The 12805-nt window shown below is 35.2% G+C and overlaps 1 protein-coding gene across 1 annotated transcript; it reads right to left on the reverse strand.

Moving 5' to 3' along the window:
* Positions 1–538: 538 nt before the first annotated feature.
* Positions 539–12757, reverse strand: slc26a6 (solute carrier family 26 member 6). Its single transcript, XM_051117603.1, has 20 exons — positions 12612–12757; positions 12335–12519; positions 11761–11900; positions 11539–11649; positions 9800–9975; positions 9562–9726; positions 9204–9356; positions 7692–7774; positions 7385–7532; positions 7071–7184; positions 6852–6929; positions 5726–5821; positions 5432–5538; positions 4985–5054; positions 3186–3278; positions 2834–2968; positions 2536–2739; positions 2400–2454; positions 2167–2285; positions 539–2021 (listed from the first exon to the last, which is right to left on the reverse strand). The coding sequence occupies exons 2-20, from the start codon at positions 12481–12483 to the stop codon at positions 1998–2000; spliced, it is 2220 nt and encodes a 739-aa protein (XP_050973560.1). The 5' UTR covers positions 12484–12519; positions 12612–12757; the 3' UTR covers positions 539–1997.
* Positions 12758–12805: the final 48 nt, after the last annotated feature.

Below are 12805 nucleotides of genomic sequence, written 5' to 3' on the forward strand. Positions count from 1 at the left end.
CATTCATTTTCGTATGTCGACTGTCTTCCAAAAAGACTAAGAGCTTAAGGTATGAGACTATTGCTGCTGTCTTGCAGTACTGGAGTTATTTTCTAGTCCTTGTTTGATATGGTGAAATGTCTTTAACATATTATTCACCTTTTATGTTGACAGTCAATTGTCGAGACAATTGCACACCACTTGTGCTTTTGTCACAGGAAAGGTATCATCTGTCCTTGAAACAATATGCTGATAGTAGTTGGGCAGGTTCTAGATGATCTTTTCCTGTCGGGATTTCGCTGGAATTGCCGGTTTGTCTGAAACTTATTGTAGGATTACCATTTACATAAAGTCACTATTTTTGACAGTAAATGTGTCTTGATACAGGAAAACAGCACCCTTCCGATGAAAATGAACTACGTAATTTATTTTTAAATACCACTGAGATGCTTATCAGCACTTGTGACTGAACATAAAAAAGAGGAATCTGTTAAATATTTGCACAGATAACTAGTAATCTTACATGGCAGATAATTTACTAGCAATTTCACCACAGGAATAAGAAAATGACTGTTTATTTAAGTTAGAAAGATTCTAAATACACAAGTGTACAAAGTTAACAAACAGCATACATAGCTTATACATACATACTAAAATATATATTTTTAAAATGATAATTACACCACCATTTAGCCCCTTAACCGTCACCCCCTATTGTTAAACATAATGTTAAAGCTGACTATCCAAACTTAAATTGTTACAATTCATGAACGCTTTTGAATACAGACTTAAAGTTGGTTTCTTTTTAAAGGAGACAATCAGCAAATTATTAAGTAAAATCATTTAAAAAATGAAACTATAAACTATATGTACTGTACTTCTGTTATGATGTAGAAAGCCTCCTGTTATGCTGTAGATGTTTTGAGGTGCACTCTTGTTGTAAATTTATTATTGTTCCTACATAATTTGTAGCAAAAAACAGTGGTAAAATATCTATTTAAGAGACCTTTCCAACGATACATAGTTTGTAATGATTAGAATTAATTTGTGAAGGCGTCCCGCTACACTGTAAAAAATAAAAAACACAATTTGTTGAGTAAGCTTAAAATAATTTGTTACCCTGCTGCCTTAAAATGTTAAGTTCAGTCAACTAAAATAAGTTTAGTCAACTTGAAATGTTAAGTTGTACTAAGTAACAACTTAGATATTTGTGTTTGCTAAACTTAACAGATGGGTAAGTAACCCAGCTGCCTTAAAATTTTAAGTTGATTCAAATCAAATATCTAAGTTGTCACTTAGTATAATTTAACATTTCAAGTTGAATAAACTTTTTTTGAGTTGACTGAACTTAAAATTTTAAGGCAGCCTTAAAATGACTAAGCTCAGCCTTATTTTAAGTTGACTCAACAAATTGTCTTTTACAGTGTAGTGGGATGGTGACAGTTAAGGGGTTAAATGTTTGGGGTCGTAAGGATTTTTTAAAATGTTTTTTTGGATGACAAATACAGTAAAAATAGTACTGATTCTCAGATGAACAGACAAAACAACAGCTTTTATTTGAAAGAAATCTTTTGTAACATTTTAAATGTCTTTACTGACACTTTTGATCAATTCAGAAAAAAAATACCGACCCCAAACTTTTGAACGGCAGTGTATATTTGCTAAAATGGGAACTATAACCAGGAGTCTGGTTATATTGTGAAAACTGGGTTTACATTCATATGTAATTCTAGAAATCTACAGTGTCACAACTTGGAATAAGATGTTTCACAACTAACTGAAACTTCATTAAAACATTTGATTTACATTTGCTTTGTCTTACACAATAACATTCTATGGCAGATCTATTTTCACATATTTCACATTCAAAAGAGTCTTTGTTTATTATTAAAAAAACCCCCCCGAATGATTCATCAAAACACCTTCCTTAGCTTATTCTTCCCCATGATGAAATGCACAATAAATAACAATCCAGCTCTGTTCTCCGGAGTGTTCCGTATAACGTTTGGCATTTGGATTTACAAATGTGTTCCCTGCATAACCTGTAAAAGCAGAAAGTCAAGAAATTGTGTTTAATAATGCCTGTTTATTTCAAAATACTGTCTGAGCCACCAACACTCAACACATGTTTGATTAAGATTAGGAAACCTCTGAAATGTGTGTATGTGAGATAAGGATATACTGTACCTCCTTGCTGTTTCCTTGTTGGCAGTAAAGAACAGCATCATGTACCGATGAGAAGACAACGGATTTAGTTACTTTCTCGTTGAAGAAACCGCCCTTCTCCATACTCTCCATAACACCTCCTGAATAAAAGAGAGAGAGATTACAAATAGTGATGACAAACTAGTTTGTCTCAGATGGGATTCTAAAGTTAAAACACAGTCAAAACTAAGTTTGTATATGTATTAGTCACTCACTCTGGCAGCCACTTAAATACACCTGTACACCAGCCTCTCCATAATCTTTATGGATCTGTCATTAAACAAGGTTTTAACAAGGTTAAAACATGTTACGTGTTTAAGAAGTAACTACTGAGTACAGATTGTGTCTCACATTGCGTAGAGTCTTCACGCCAACTGTATCCAAGAAGTTGACGGGGCTCAGGTCAAGAATGATTGCCCCTGGGAGCTTGGTGTCGGGGTCAGGCCCCACCACCACAGTAGTCACATCCTTTGGTTCTGACAAATTATGCACATGCCCATTTGCCTCTGCTTCTTCCTCACTTTCATCCGTGTCTGAAATCTGTTGTTCCTCCCCCTGGTTAAAAAGCAGAGACCGCTGACTCAGTCAGAATATACGCGAATACTTATTATCTCACTTATGCATACACACAGTCTCTTCAAATGCAGACCATAGCTCTTGCCGCTTCTTTGGCTCTTTTCTTGGCCTCTTTCTTTGCTTTCTTTGCAGCTTTCTTCTCTTTTCGGAGTCTTTTGGCTTCTAGTTTTTTCTTGTGCGAGAGAAGTTTAGCCACGTCGACCCCAGTCTACAAACATAAACATTTCATTTTAGTGCATGAATGTCCTGACCTGTGCACGTGTTTTATGTAGATTGTTTGGGCTAATCACACAGTGAACGTTTATAATAGTTCTAGATAATTGGCTGTTGTGAGTAATTTCTTGTAATTGCTCTTCATTAAAATGTGTGTGAATGAATATGTGTGTATATGAGTATATGTGTGTATGGTGTTTGTGTGTGTCTACCTTGTCATAGAGCGCATCAATGTACATTTCAGCGTTGGCAAAATACAATGTTGCAGATGAACGGAAAATAATTATACCAGGGATCTCATTCACCTGTAAGTGTGTAAAAAGTACAGAGAGATTATAAGTTAACAGAAAATGAACGCAGAAACTTTGTTAACCAATATGTGATCACATTTTTTGAATGTATAAAAAGCTATGAAAATACTTTTTGTGTGCAAAGAAAACAAAAATAACTTTATTCACCAATTTGCGAACCAAAAAGTATTCTCATATCTTTATAACATTGCAGCTGAAGTCACATGGACTATTTTAACAATGTCCTTACTACCTTTCTGAGCCTTGAACGTGTCAGTTTTCATCAAAAATATCTTAATTTGTGTGCTGACATGAGGCATGAGGGTGAGTAATTAATGACAGAATTTTCATTTTGAAGTGAACTATTTAAGTATGCAATTTCAAAAAGCACTACAACAAACGGACTACTTTTTGCGTGATCACTTGCACACATAACACACATTACGTAATTTATAAATACTATTCATAACTATGTCTCGCTTACAGCATCATCATGTTACACATTCAGTAAATGAAACTAAAACACCCACTCAACAAACACAATAACACATGTAAAAACATGTAAAACACACGTCATGGCCTTTAAAAACTATGCGACAGACTGATTAGATTATCTAAGATAAGTTAGCATTAAAGATGTTTCTGGAAATCTGTTGTAATTCAGGTTTTTAATCATGAGTGACGGGCTGTGTCAAAAGGACATTGAGCGTAACAGAAATTTAAAGTTGAATCATCGATTTTAATTCAACTCAGTCAACATAGTAAGATCTCTGATGTGTGAAACATATACTACCAGCTGAAAGGATTTTGAACAGTAAGATTTGTAATGTTTTTTTAAAGAAGTCTCTTTTGCTCAGCAAGCCTGCGTTTACTTGATCCAAAATACAACAGTACAATTTTGAAATATTTTTGCTATTTAAAATAACTGTTTTCTATTGGAATTATTTTAAAATGTAATTTATTCCTGTGATTTCAAAGCTGAATTTTAGCATCATTACTCCAGTCACATGATCCTTCAGAAATCATTCTAATATTCTAATTTGCTGAAAATTTATTATTATGTAGAGTTCAGTTTTTTTTCAGGTTTCCTTGATGAATAGAAAGTTCACAAGAACAGCATTTATCTGAAATAGAAGTCTTTTGTAATCTTATAAATGTCTTTATCATCACTTTTGATCAATTTAAAACATCCTTGCTAAATAAAAGTATTAATTTCTATCATTTATTTTCCTAAAATTATACTGACTCCAAGCTTTTGAATGGTATGATATATAATGTTACAAAAGCTTATTATTTCATAATAATTATCTTTCTATTCATCAAAAAAATCCTGAAAAAATGTACTAGACTGTTTTAACTACTGATAACAATAATAAAAATGTTTCTTGAACAGCAAATCAGCATATTACAATGATCTCTGAAGGATAATGTGACACTAAAGACAAGTAATGATGCTGAAAATGTAGCTTTGATCACAGGAATTACATTTTCAAATGTATTCAAAAAGAAAGCAGTTTTCTTAAATAGTACAAATATTTCACAATATTACTGCTTGGTGAGCAGAAGAGAATGAAAAAAAAATCCATTAAAAACCTTACTGTTCAAATACTTTTGACTGGTAATGTAACTAGAATATAAAAACTAAAGAATCAGTTGAATACAGTGAACACAGTTGCATAAATTGTTGGTGTGGGTAGTGTTGCTGTTATGGTCATGGTCACCTGATTATAGTCCTCTACTGGTTTATAGATGTCAGTGCCAGGAACCTGGCCAAGAATAGAGTATTTTGGTCTGTTGTAAAGAGAAAAAACAGGTAGAGAAGAAGAAAGGAGGGACAGATGGCGAATTCTTATGCAAACTGTTTATATGATGCTGTCAAGAACAGGAATTTCAGCCACTAAGCCAATGGTGCATATGGTCAATCTAAGGGAGCTCAAAAGGAAATGACATTCATCACTGAAAATCTCTTGGGATTTTCAGCAGTGTAAAGCAAAACATGCAGACCACATACAGAACCAGTTTTACATTCTCACTGAAGAATGTAAACGGTGCACATGCATGCAGTTTAGTCCTATAGGGCTCATGACTATGGGAAAGTTGTGCTTGTGCCAGTTTTAATGAGTGTTTGTGAATTATTTAGCTTAGTGTATGGAGTTTCTGTTACTCACAGTTGAGTTCTGAAGATGACAGTGAGGATGGAGAAGGCGATAGAAGCAGCCAGTCCCAGATCAGGATTAAGCAACACTGTCAAGATGAGAGTCATCACCCACACCACCTAAAAAACACACAATCAACAGAGACAATAAACTGTCAGATTCAGATTTTTCCTTTGTACCTTTTCTGTGTCACTCTGTTCAGTCTCCTCGCTCTCAGTCATATTTTGGCTATGTATAAGTCTATTTTTAATGTGTTGCATAAGCTTTGCCTTCTCATGAAACCCCCTCCTTTTCATTCTCTCTTACCATATCCACTTTGTTGGTCTTCCAAAGAGAGGGTATGTCTCCAAACTGCTTCATCATGCCATGCAGGTTTACATAGATTATAGCAGCCAGCACAGCCTGAAGAAACCAGCACACACATGTACAATATGTCTATATATATCTTTGTAAATGGGCACATGAATTAAGCACAGATGCTTATGATTATTAAAGGAGAAGTCCATTTCCAGAACAAAAATTGACAGATAATGTACTTACCCCTTGTCATCCAAGATATTCATGTCTTTCTTCAGCCATAAAAAATTATGCTTTTTGAGGGAAACATTTCAGGATTTTTTTCCATATAATGGACTGCTATGGTGCCCCGAGTTTGAACTTCCAAAGTGCAGTTGAAATGTGACTTTAAACGATCCCAGCCGAGGAAGAAGGGACTTATCTAGCGAAACGATCAGTTATTTTCATTAAAAAAAAAAAAAAAAAAAAACTATTTAAATACTTTTTAATCTCAAACACTCATCCTGTCTTGCTCTCCCTGAACTCTATGTATTATGGTTCATGACAGTTAGGGTATGTCGAAAAACTCCCATCTCATGTTCTCGCTCAACTTCAAAATCATCCTATATCGCTGTTTTACCTTTTTTTTTGTTAAGGGTGTTTGATCTTTTTTGCATGTTCACTTTGCAACGACTGGGTTGGAACTTCTGCAGCGATGTAGGATGATTTTGAAATGATTTTTGAAGTTGAGGGGGAAAATACGAATGGAGTTTCTCGACATACCCTAACTGTCTTGAACCAGAATACAGAGTTCATGGAGAGCGTTTGAGATTTTTTAAATGAAAATAACCGGTCGTTTCACTAGATAAGACCCTTCCTCGTTGGTTGGGATCATTTACAACCACATTTGGGATCGTTTGAAACCGCATTTAAACTGCATTTTGGAAGTTCAAAATCGGGGCACCATATGAGTCCATTATATGGAGAAAAATCCTGAAATGTTTCCCTCAAAAAGAATAATTTCTTTACGACTGAAGAAAGAAAGACATGAACATCTTGGATGACAAGGGGGTGAGTACATCTGTCAATTTTTGTTCTGGAAGTGGACTTGTCCTTTAACACCAGGCCCACACAAGGGCTGATACAGTGTACTAACCTTTGGCAACTCCTCAAAAAGTTCTCCAATCTTTAACAAGATCACCAGAATTACTAGAGCAGAAATGGCTCCAGCCACCTGAAAGAGAATAACAGAGAGATTTGAACTTTCACCCAAAAAAACTAAAGAACTCACCATTTATCTATTCAGAACAAGCCAGCGAAAGAATGGTGAAAATGAAGTTATGAATGGAATGGTGAAAATGATGTCAGTTCTCACCTGTGACTTCCCCCCTGTGCTGACCTGCACCATGCTGCGAGACATAGAGCAGCTGATAGCAAAGCAGTTGAATAAGCCTCCAATGGAGTTTGACAGACCCAACGCTATGAGCTCCTGATCCAGACAGCAGACAGTAGGAGAAAAATATAAGTTGTTCAAACAAAAAAAAAATTCCAAACTTGGAAAACAATATGGCTCGGATCAATTACATTCAGCAACTTAGCAAAGAACAAATTGCATCACTGTCACTATTGATCAATTTAATGTGTGCTTGCAAACTGTATATACACATTCAGGCATTTAGAGTCTCATACCTGGTTACTATCGACTTTGTAGGCATATTTGAGGGCGAAAATTCGACCCAGTGAGATAGCAATACCATAACCAACAACAGCCAGTGCAAAAGCATCACCGATCATTGAACCCAACAGTGAGACAGCTGGTGCCACAGGAGCCTGCAGACTAAAATGTGGAATTAAGATTCACATGATTATTTGAGCTTAAAGATGTACTATGATGCTGTGGTTGTGTTTTGTAGCTTTAACCATGACCATGATATATACATTCTATGCTAGTGCTGCACAGTTGTATTTGTGTTTCATAGTTGTGTGTCGGACTCACCCTGATGGGATTTGTCCAACCACTTCAACACCGTATTCTGTCTTCAAATCCATCTGCCACGATACCACAGTAGCAATAATAATCTATACACACAAACAAGACGAAAGATTTAAGAAGCAATATGTTACATTACCTCAAGACAGAAAGTGCAAACAAAACTTATGGAAGCCTGTTTCCGCCACTGAATTAAAAAAAGGAATTGTGACTTTTTAATCACATGATTCTTGACTTTTCTTTCTTGCAATTGCCAGTTTACATCTCGCAATTCACACACTGTTTTCTCAGAATTTGCAGCTGTGAGGAATTAAGTCACTGCAAGATATAAACAGGCAATTTTTTTTTAGAATTGCATGATAAAAACTCACAATTGTGAGTTATAATGTCAGAATTGTAGGATATAAACTCGCAATTACAATAAAAAGTAAGAATTGCTAGATATAAACAGGCAATTCTGACTTTTTTTTAGAATTGCATGATATAAACTCACAACTGTGAGAAATAAAATCAGAATCGCAAGACCTAAACAGGCAATTCTGACTTTTTTTTTTTAGAATTGCATGATATAAACTCCCAATTGTGAGAAATAAAGTCAGAATTGCAAGATATAAACAGGCAATTCTGACTTTTTTTGAAATTGCATGATATAAACTCACAATTGTGAGTTCTAAAGTCAGAATTGTGAGATATATAGTCAGAATTGTAGGATATAAACTCACAATTAGGTGAAAAAGTCAGAATTGCGAGGTATAAACAGGCAATTCTAACTTTTTATTTTTAATTGCATGATATAAACTTGCAATTGTGAGAAATAAAGTCAGAATTGCAAGATATAAACTCGCAATTGTGAGACAAAGTCAGAATTGCAAGATATAAACTCGCAATTGTGAGACATAAAGTCAGAATTGCAAGATATAAACTCGCAATTGTGAGACATAAAGTCAGAACTGCGAGATATAAGGTCAGAATTGCAGGACATAAACTTGGAATTGTGAGAAAAATCAGAATTGCAATTTATAAACAGGCAATTCTGACTTTTTTTTAGAACTGCATGCAATTCCGAGTTATAAAGTCTGAATTGCAAGACAAAAACAGGCAATTCTGACTTTTTTTTAAGAAATGCATGATAGCAACTCGCAATTGTGAGTTATAAAGTCCAGTTCTGAGGGGAAGAAAGACTTATATTTTCTATAACTTTTTTCTCCGAATTGCAAGTTTATATACCACAATTCTGACTTTATAACTTGCAATTGTGAGTTTATTTCTCACAATTCTGAGAAAAAAAACTTAGAATTGCGAGATGTGAAGTCACAATTGTGAGAAAAAAGTCAGAACTGTGAGATAAAAAGTTGGAATTACCTTTTTTATTTTTTATTTAATGGCAGAAATAGGCTTTGATAGAATAAAAAAAACCTACATTTTATTGTAAGTAAATAATTTTTTTAAAATGATTATGCATAAGTCTATGTACGTCCATAGTAAACGTGTATGTAAACGTGTAAGTAAGTAACTCACAGTGATCAGCTCAACAGGAATCGGAACAGGGATTTTGCGTGCTGCCAAGGCACTAAGTTCCTTTGCAATGATCAGACCAACGATGGTTACAATGCTAACTACCAAAGTACCAATATTAGTCTTTCCAAGCAATGCGCAAATATGTATGACTGTCTGGAGAGAGAAAGAAAAAATAGAGAAAACTGTATTAAATCATCTGCAGCTTGCCTAGTGCAAATCATAACCCCAACCACTAGGGGGCACTAAACACAAATTACACATAGGTGTGATTATGTGTCCTTGTCTGTGGCCTTTTGCATAATCAGTTCAGGATAGTCCTAATAAATGTTTGGGACTGTGTGCGTGTGTTCTTACTCACATATATAAGAGACAAAGGTCCGCTGTACCGCTGTGGACTGATGCCAAAGGAATATTTGAGCTGGGAGACAATAACATGAATGGCGGCCCCTGTTGTATAAGCTCTCACCAATGGCTCTGAGAGATACGTCACCACAAAACCGAAACGAACCAAGCCGAGGAGCAACTACGCACACAGACACCACACACTTAGTCACATACACAACTTCAAAGCCACATACACTTAGAAATAATCCTACCTGGAAAATGCCTGATAAGAAAGTCACAGTGGCTGCAATCTTGACCCTCTCAGCATCACGACTGGCAATGTCTATGATGGTGCTGTTGGTGTCATTGCCTGGTAACATGAAGTCCGAGTCTGGAGCCAAACGCTCTGTCACGCTGCCAATCATAACGCTCATAACTGCATACGTACCTGTAGGCAGAGAGGTTAGAAAATATGACAATTTGACTATTAAAAATGAAAAATCTATCATTATTTTCTCACTCATTCTGTAACAACAAAGTAAATTACGAGGATAGGCTGTCAATCACTCAAAAAAGCTGAATACAAGCATCACAACAGTAGTCCATACAACTATGCTGATTTATATTTCAAGTCATACAACAATTTTATGTGCAAAAAGACTGAAATGTATACCATTTATTGCAAAAATAGAGCTGTGCATTAAATGATTCAGACTAAATTCAGAGTAACAAAATTACACCAGTAACAAGTTTGGGTTGAACATAGGCTATTTAATAGCTTTTACAGTTCAAGATAAAACTTAAAAGATGTAGTTAACAAATTAGATCTAAAATATTTTGAATTCATACTGATTCATATTGAATGCATTATTTAATTCTTATACCATTAATGTTTAACTTATTTAATTTGCAGTGAACTATATATAAGAATTTAAATAATTCACCCTTATAGGCTGTTTGTATCTGAACTTATTTATTTATTTATTTTAAAGACTTCTTACTATACTATATACTTCAGTGTGGTAAAAGTACTAAAATGTGTTATAATAGTAATTTTATAATAAATCGAAAAGCAAGACTTGAAAACACTAGGGCGTAGAAATGGCAGCTGCAGCCAGTGAGTGATCCTCTACTGCCATCTTCATGTTAAGGGTAATTTCATGTCATTTTCATCTTAAAAAGTCGTTGTTTTCCACAAAGACATTTTTTCACATTGTGTTTATGAATGAAAAGTGAATTTTCTTTGAAGTGAATTTTACTGCACAGCTATAGAGTTGAAAGGCTTTAAAATATTACATGGTTTTAAAAATGTGTTCATGACTATAAAGGCAAGTTATTGATTATCAAGAATACTATTAAGATGTCCTTGAAGAGAAGCATCTCTAGCTAATGTTAGATTAAACAGTTATGACGGTGTTTAGCTGTAGCATTTAAATGTACAAATACATGTCTAGGTACTCTCCTGGGATTACCAGGCTCAGCATTTTATTTTAAATTATATGTTGTTAAAAAATATGAAAGTGAATGTTCATGCCGCTATCATTATTTATGATGTTGCAATTATTATTTTTCTCAGTTTCTGATAAGAAGGATGCAGGAGAGGAGTCTCAAAAGTCTCCACCTATATAAATCACATATAAATTTATAAAATGAGCTACATGGAAGTTACGAGCTGGCTTATCATTATGCGAAGTTCTAAAGAACCCTACGTTCCAAGAACTACGTGTCCAAAACTAGCCAAATCGTGTTTTGAGGTGGGGCCCCCAGGGGGCAAAATGCACAATTTTTGGCGGGGTTCCCATGGTACAGTTCGCATTCCAGGGGCTAAATATAAGGTTATCAGGCTCAGAGCACATATTTAAGTTTGCTTTACACTGACTTTATATTTACTTATTTATTTATTTAGAATAAAATGAGGGTGAGTAAATGACATGATTTTAATTTTTTACCAACTATGCCTTTGGGAAATAGGCATAGGGAATAGAAATCAAAGGGAGGTGTGTATACTTACCCACAGAGATGTGTTTGGATGTTCCAAATATGAAGTAGATGAGAATGGGGTAGAAGGAAGAATACAGACCAAAAACAGGAGGGACTGCAGCCAGCAAAGCATATGCCATACCTATACAAAACACACTCTATGTTACATGTGCATGTTTGGTTGTGTATTTGTTTAGGTCTGTCTTAAGTAGGCTAATGTGTGTGCTTTGGTAATACAGTGTTCGTGATGGACCTTGTGGCAGGTGCATGATTCCCACACTGATTCCTGATATTAGATCTCCAATAGCGTTTTCTCGAAACGGGTATCGTGGCAGCCATGAAAAGACTGGAACAAATGAGAAGAAACAGCTCTTAAACCTCGGGCCTGTACACCTGATGAACAAAGAAAGAAAAGAAAATTATTAAACACAGAAAAGAACAAGATAACTGCCTTTCATAAGATGTTGTTGCATCCATTAAAGCACAAAATGCTATTTGGATCATTCTCAGTTCATGCTGAACACATGATCATTAGGTTTGACACAGCTGCGGAGTTCATGTTGTTAAGTTCAAGATAACTGAAATATGTTTTACAAGAAAATTTCTACTTAGAATTTCACATTCAGTGTTATTTGCCATTTCTTTATTAATATTTGTAAACTTTACTAGCCAAAGACAAGTGAAATTTGTCATTTCTACACGTTTTCACATTAAAGCCAAATTAGGACAAAACAGAGATTTTGTGTTTCAAATAATCTGCGGGTACAAATGAAAAACAACAACAACATTAAGTTCTCAAACATCAAGTAAAGGCCATAATGACACACCTGGCAGCATCTTTGAGTTTTTCTTTTGCTGAAATCTTGACATCTGATTTCTGAGCAACTTGGTCGACACCGAGTTCGTCCAGTACATCTCTCTGTATGGTATAAGGCATCCTTTTCCTGAGATCTCTGTCTTGCATCTCTTCTTCCATTTTGAATCCTCTCTCAGCTTAAATGTGATCCTGAAACTTTATCAAATTGTTCACTGTTCAGATCAAGTCCAGTGCATTAATCTGTCCTTACAATGAAAATTCAGTCCTTAATGTCCATGCAAACAGACCCAGAACAGTTGTGCAGATGTTCTCCAGTGTTTTGAAGTGAGAGCTCCACAGGTCTGCTGCTCATGCAATGAAGCTCTGGACAGCTGTGGATTTATTAATGTCCCTGGCTTTGTGTTAATGTGTATCCTGCCCTTTCTGATACCCGTCTGATCCATTCACACACTCGCTGATAGAATTGTAATGTCTCCATATG

Source organism: Labeo rohita, chromosome 8 (assembly GCF_022985175.1).
Source record: "Labeo rohita strain BAU-BD-2019 chromosome 8, IGBB_LRoh.1.0, whole genome shotgun sequence".
Taxonomy (NCBI): Eukaryota; Metazoa; Chordata; class Actinopteri; order Cypriniformes; family Cyprinidae; genus Labeo; species Labeo rohita.

What these genes read in the sequence shown, in the direction of transcription:
- slc26a6 (XM_051117603.1), bottom strand. Translation starts at nt 12,483, where the DNA reads ATGGAAGAAGAGATGCAAGACAGAGATCTCAGGAAAAGGATGCCTTAT. An exon ending in TCTTATCAGGCATTTTCCAG is followed by an intron (nt 9,727 to 9,799) that starts GTAGGATTATTT and finishes CTGTGTGCGTAG; the next exon opens with TTGCTCCTCGGCTTGGTTCG. An exon ending in GTATTTAAGTGGCTGCCAGA is followed by an intron (nt 2,286 to 2,399) that starts GTGAGTGACTAA and finishes TCTTTTATTCAG; the next exon opens with GAGGTGTTATGGAGAGTATG.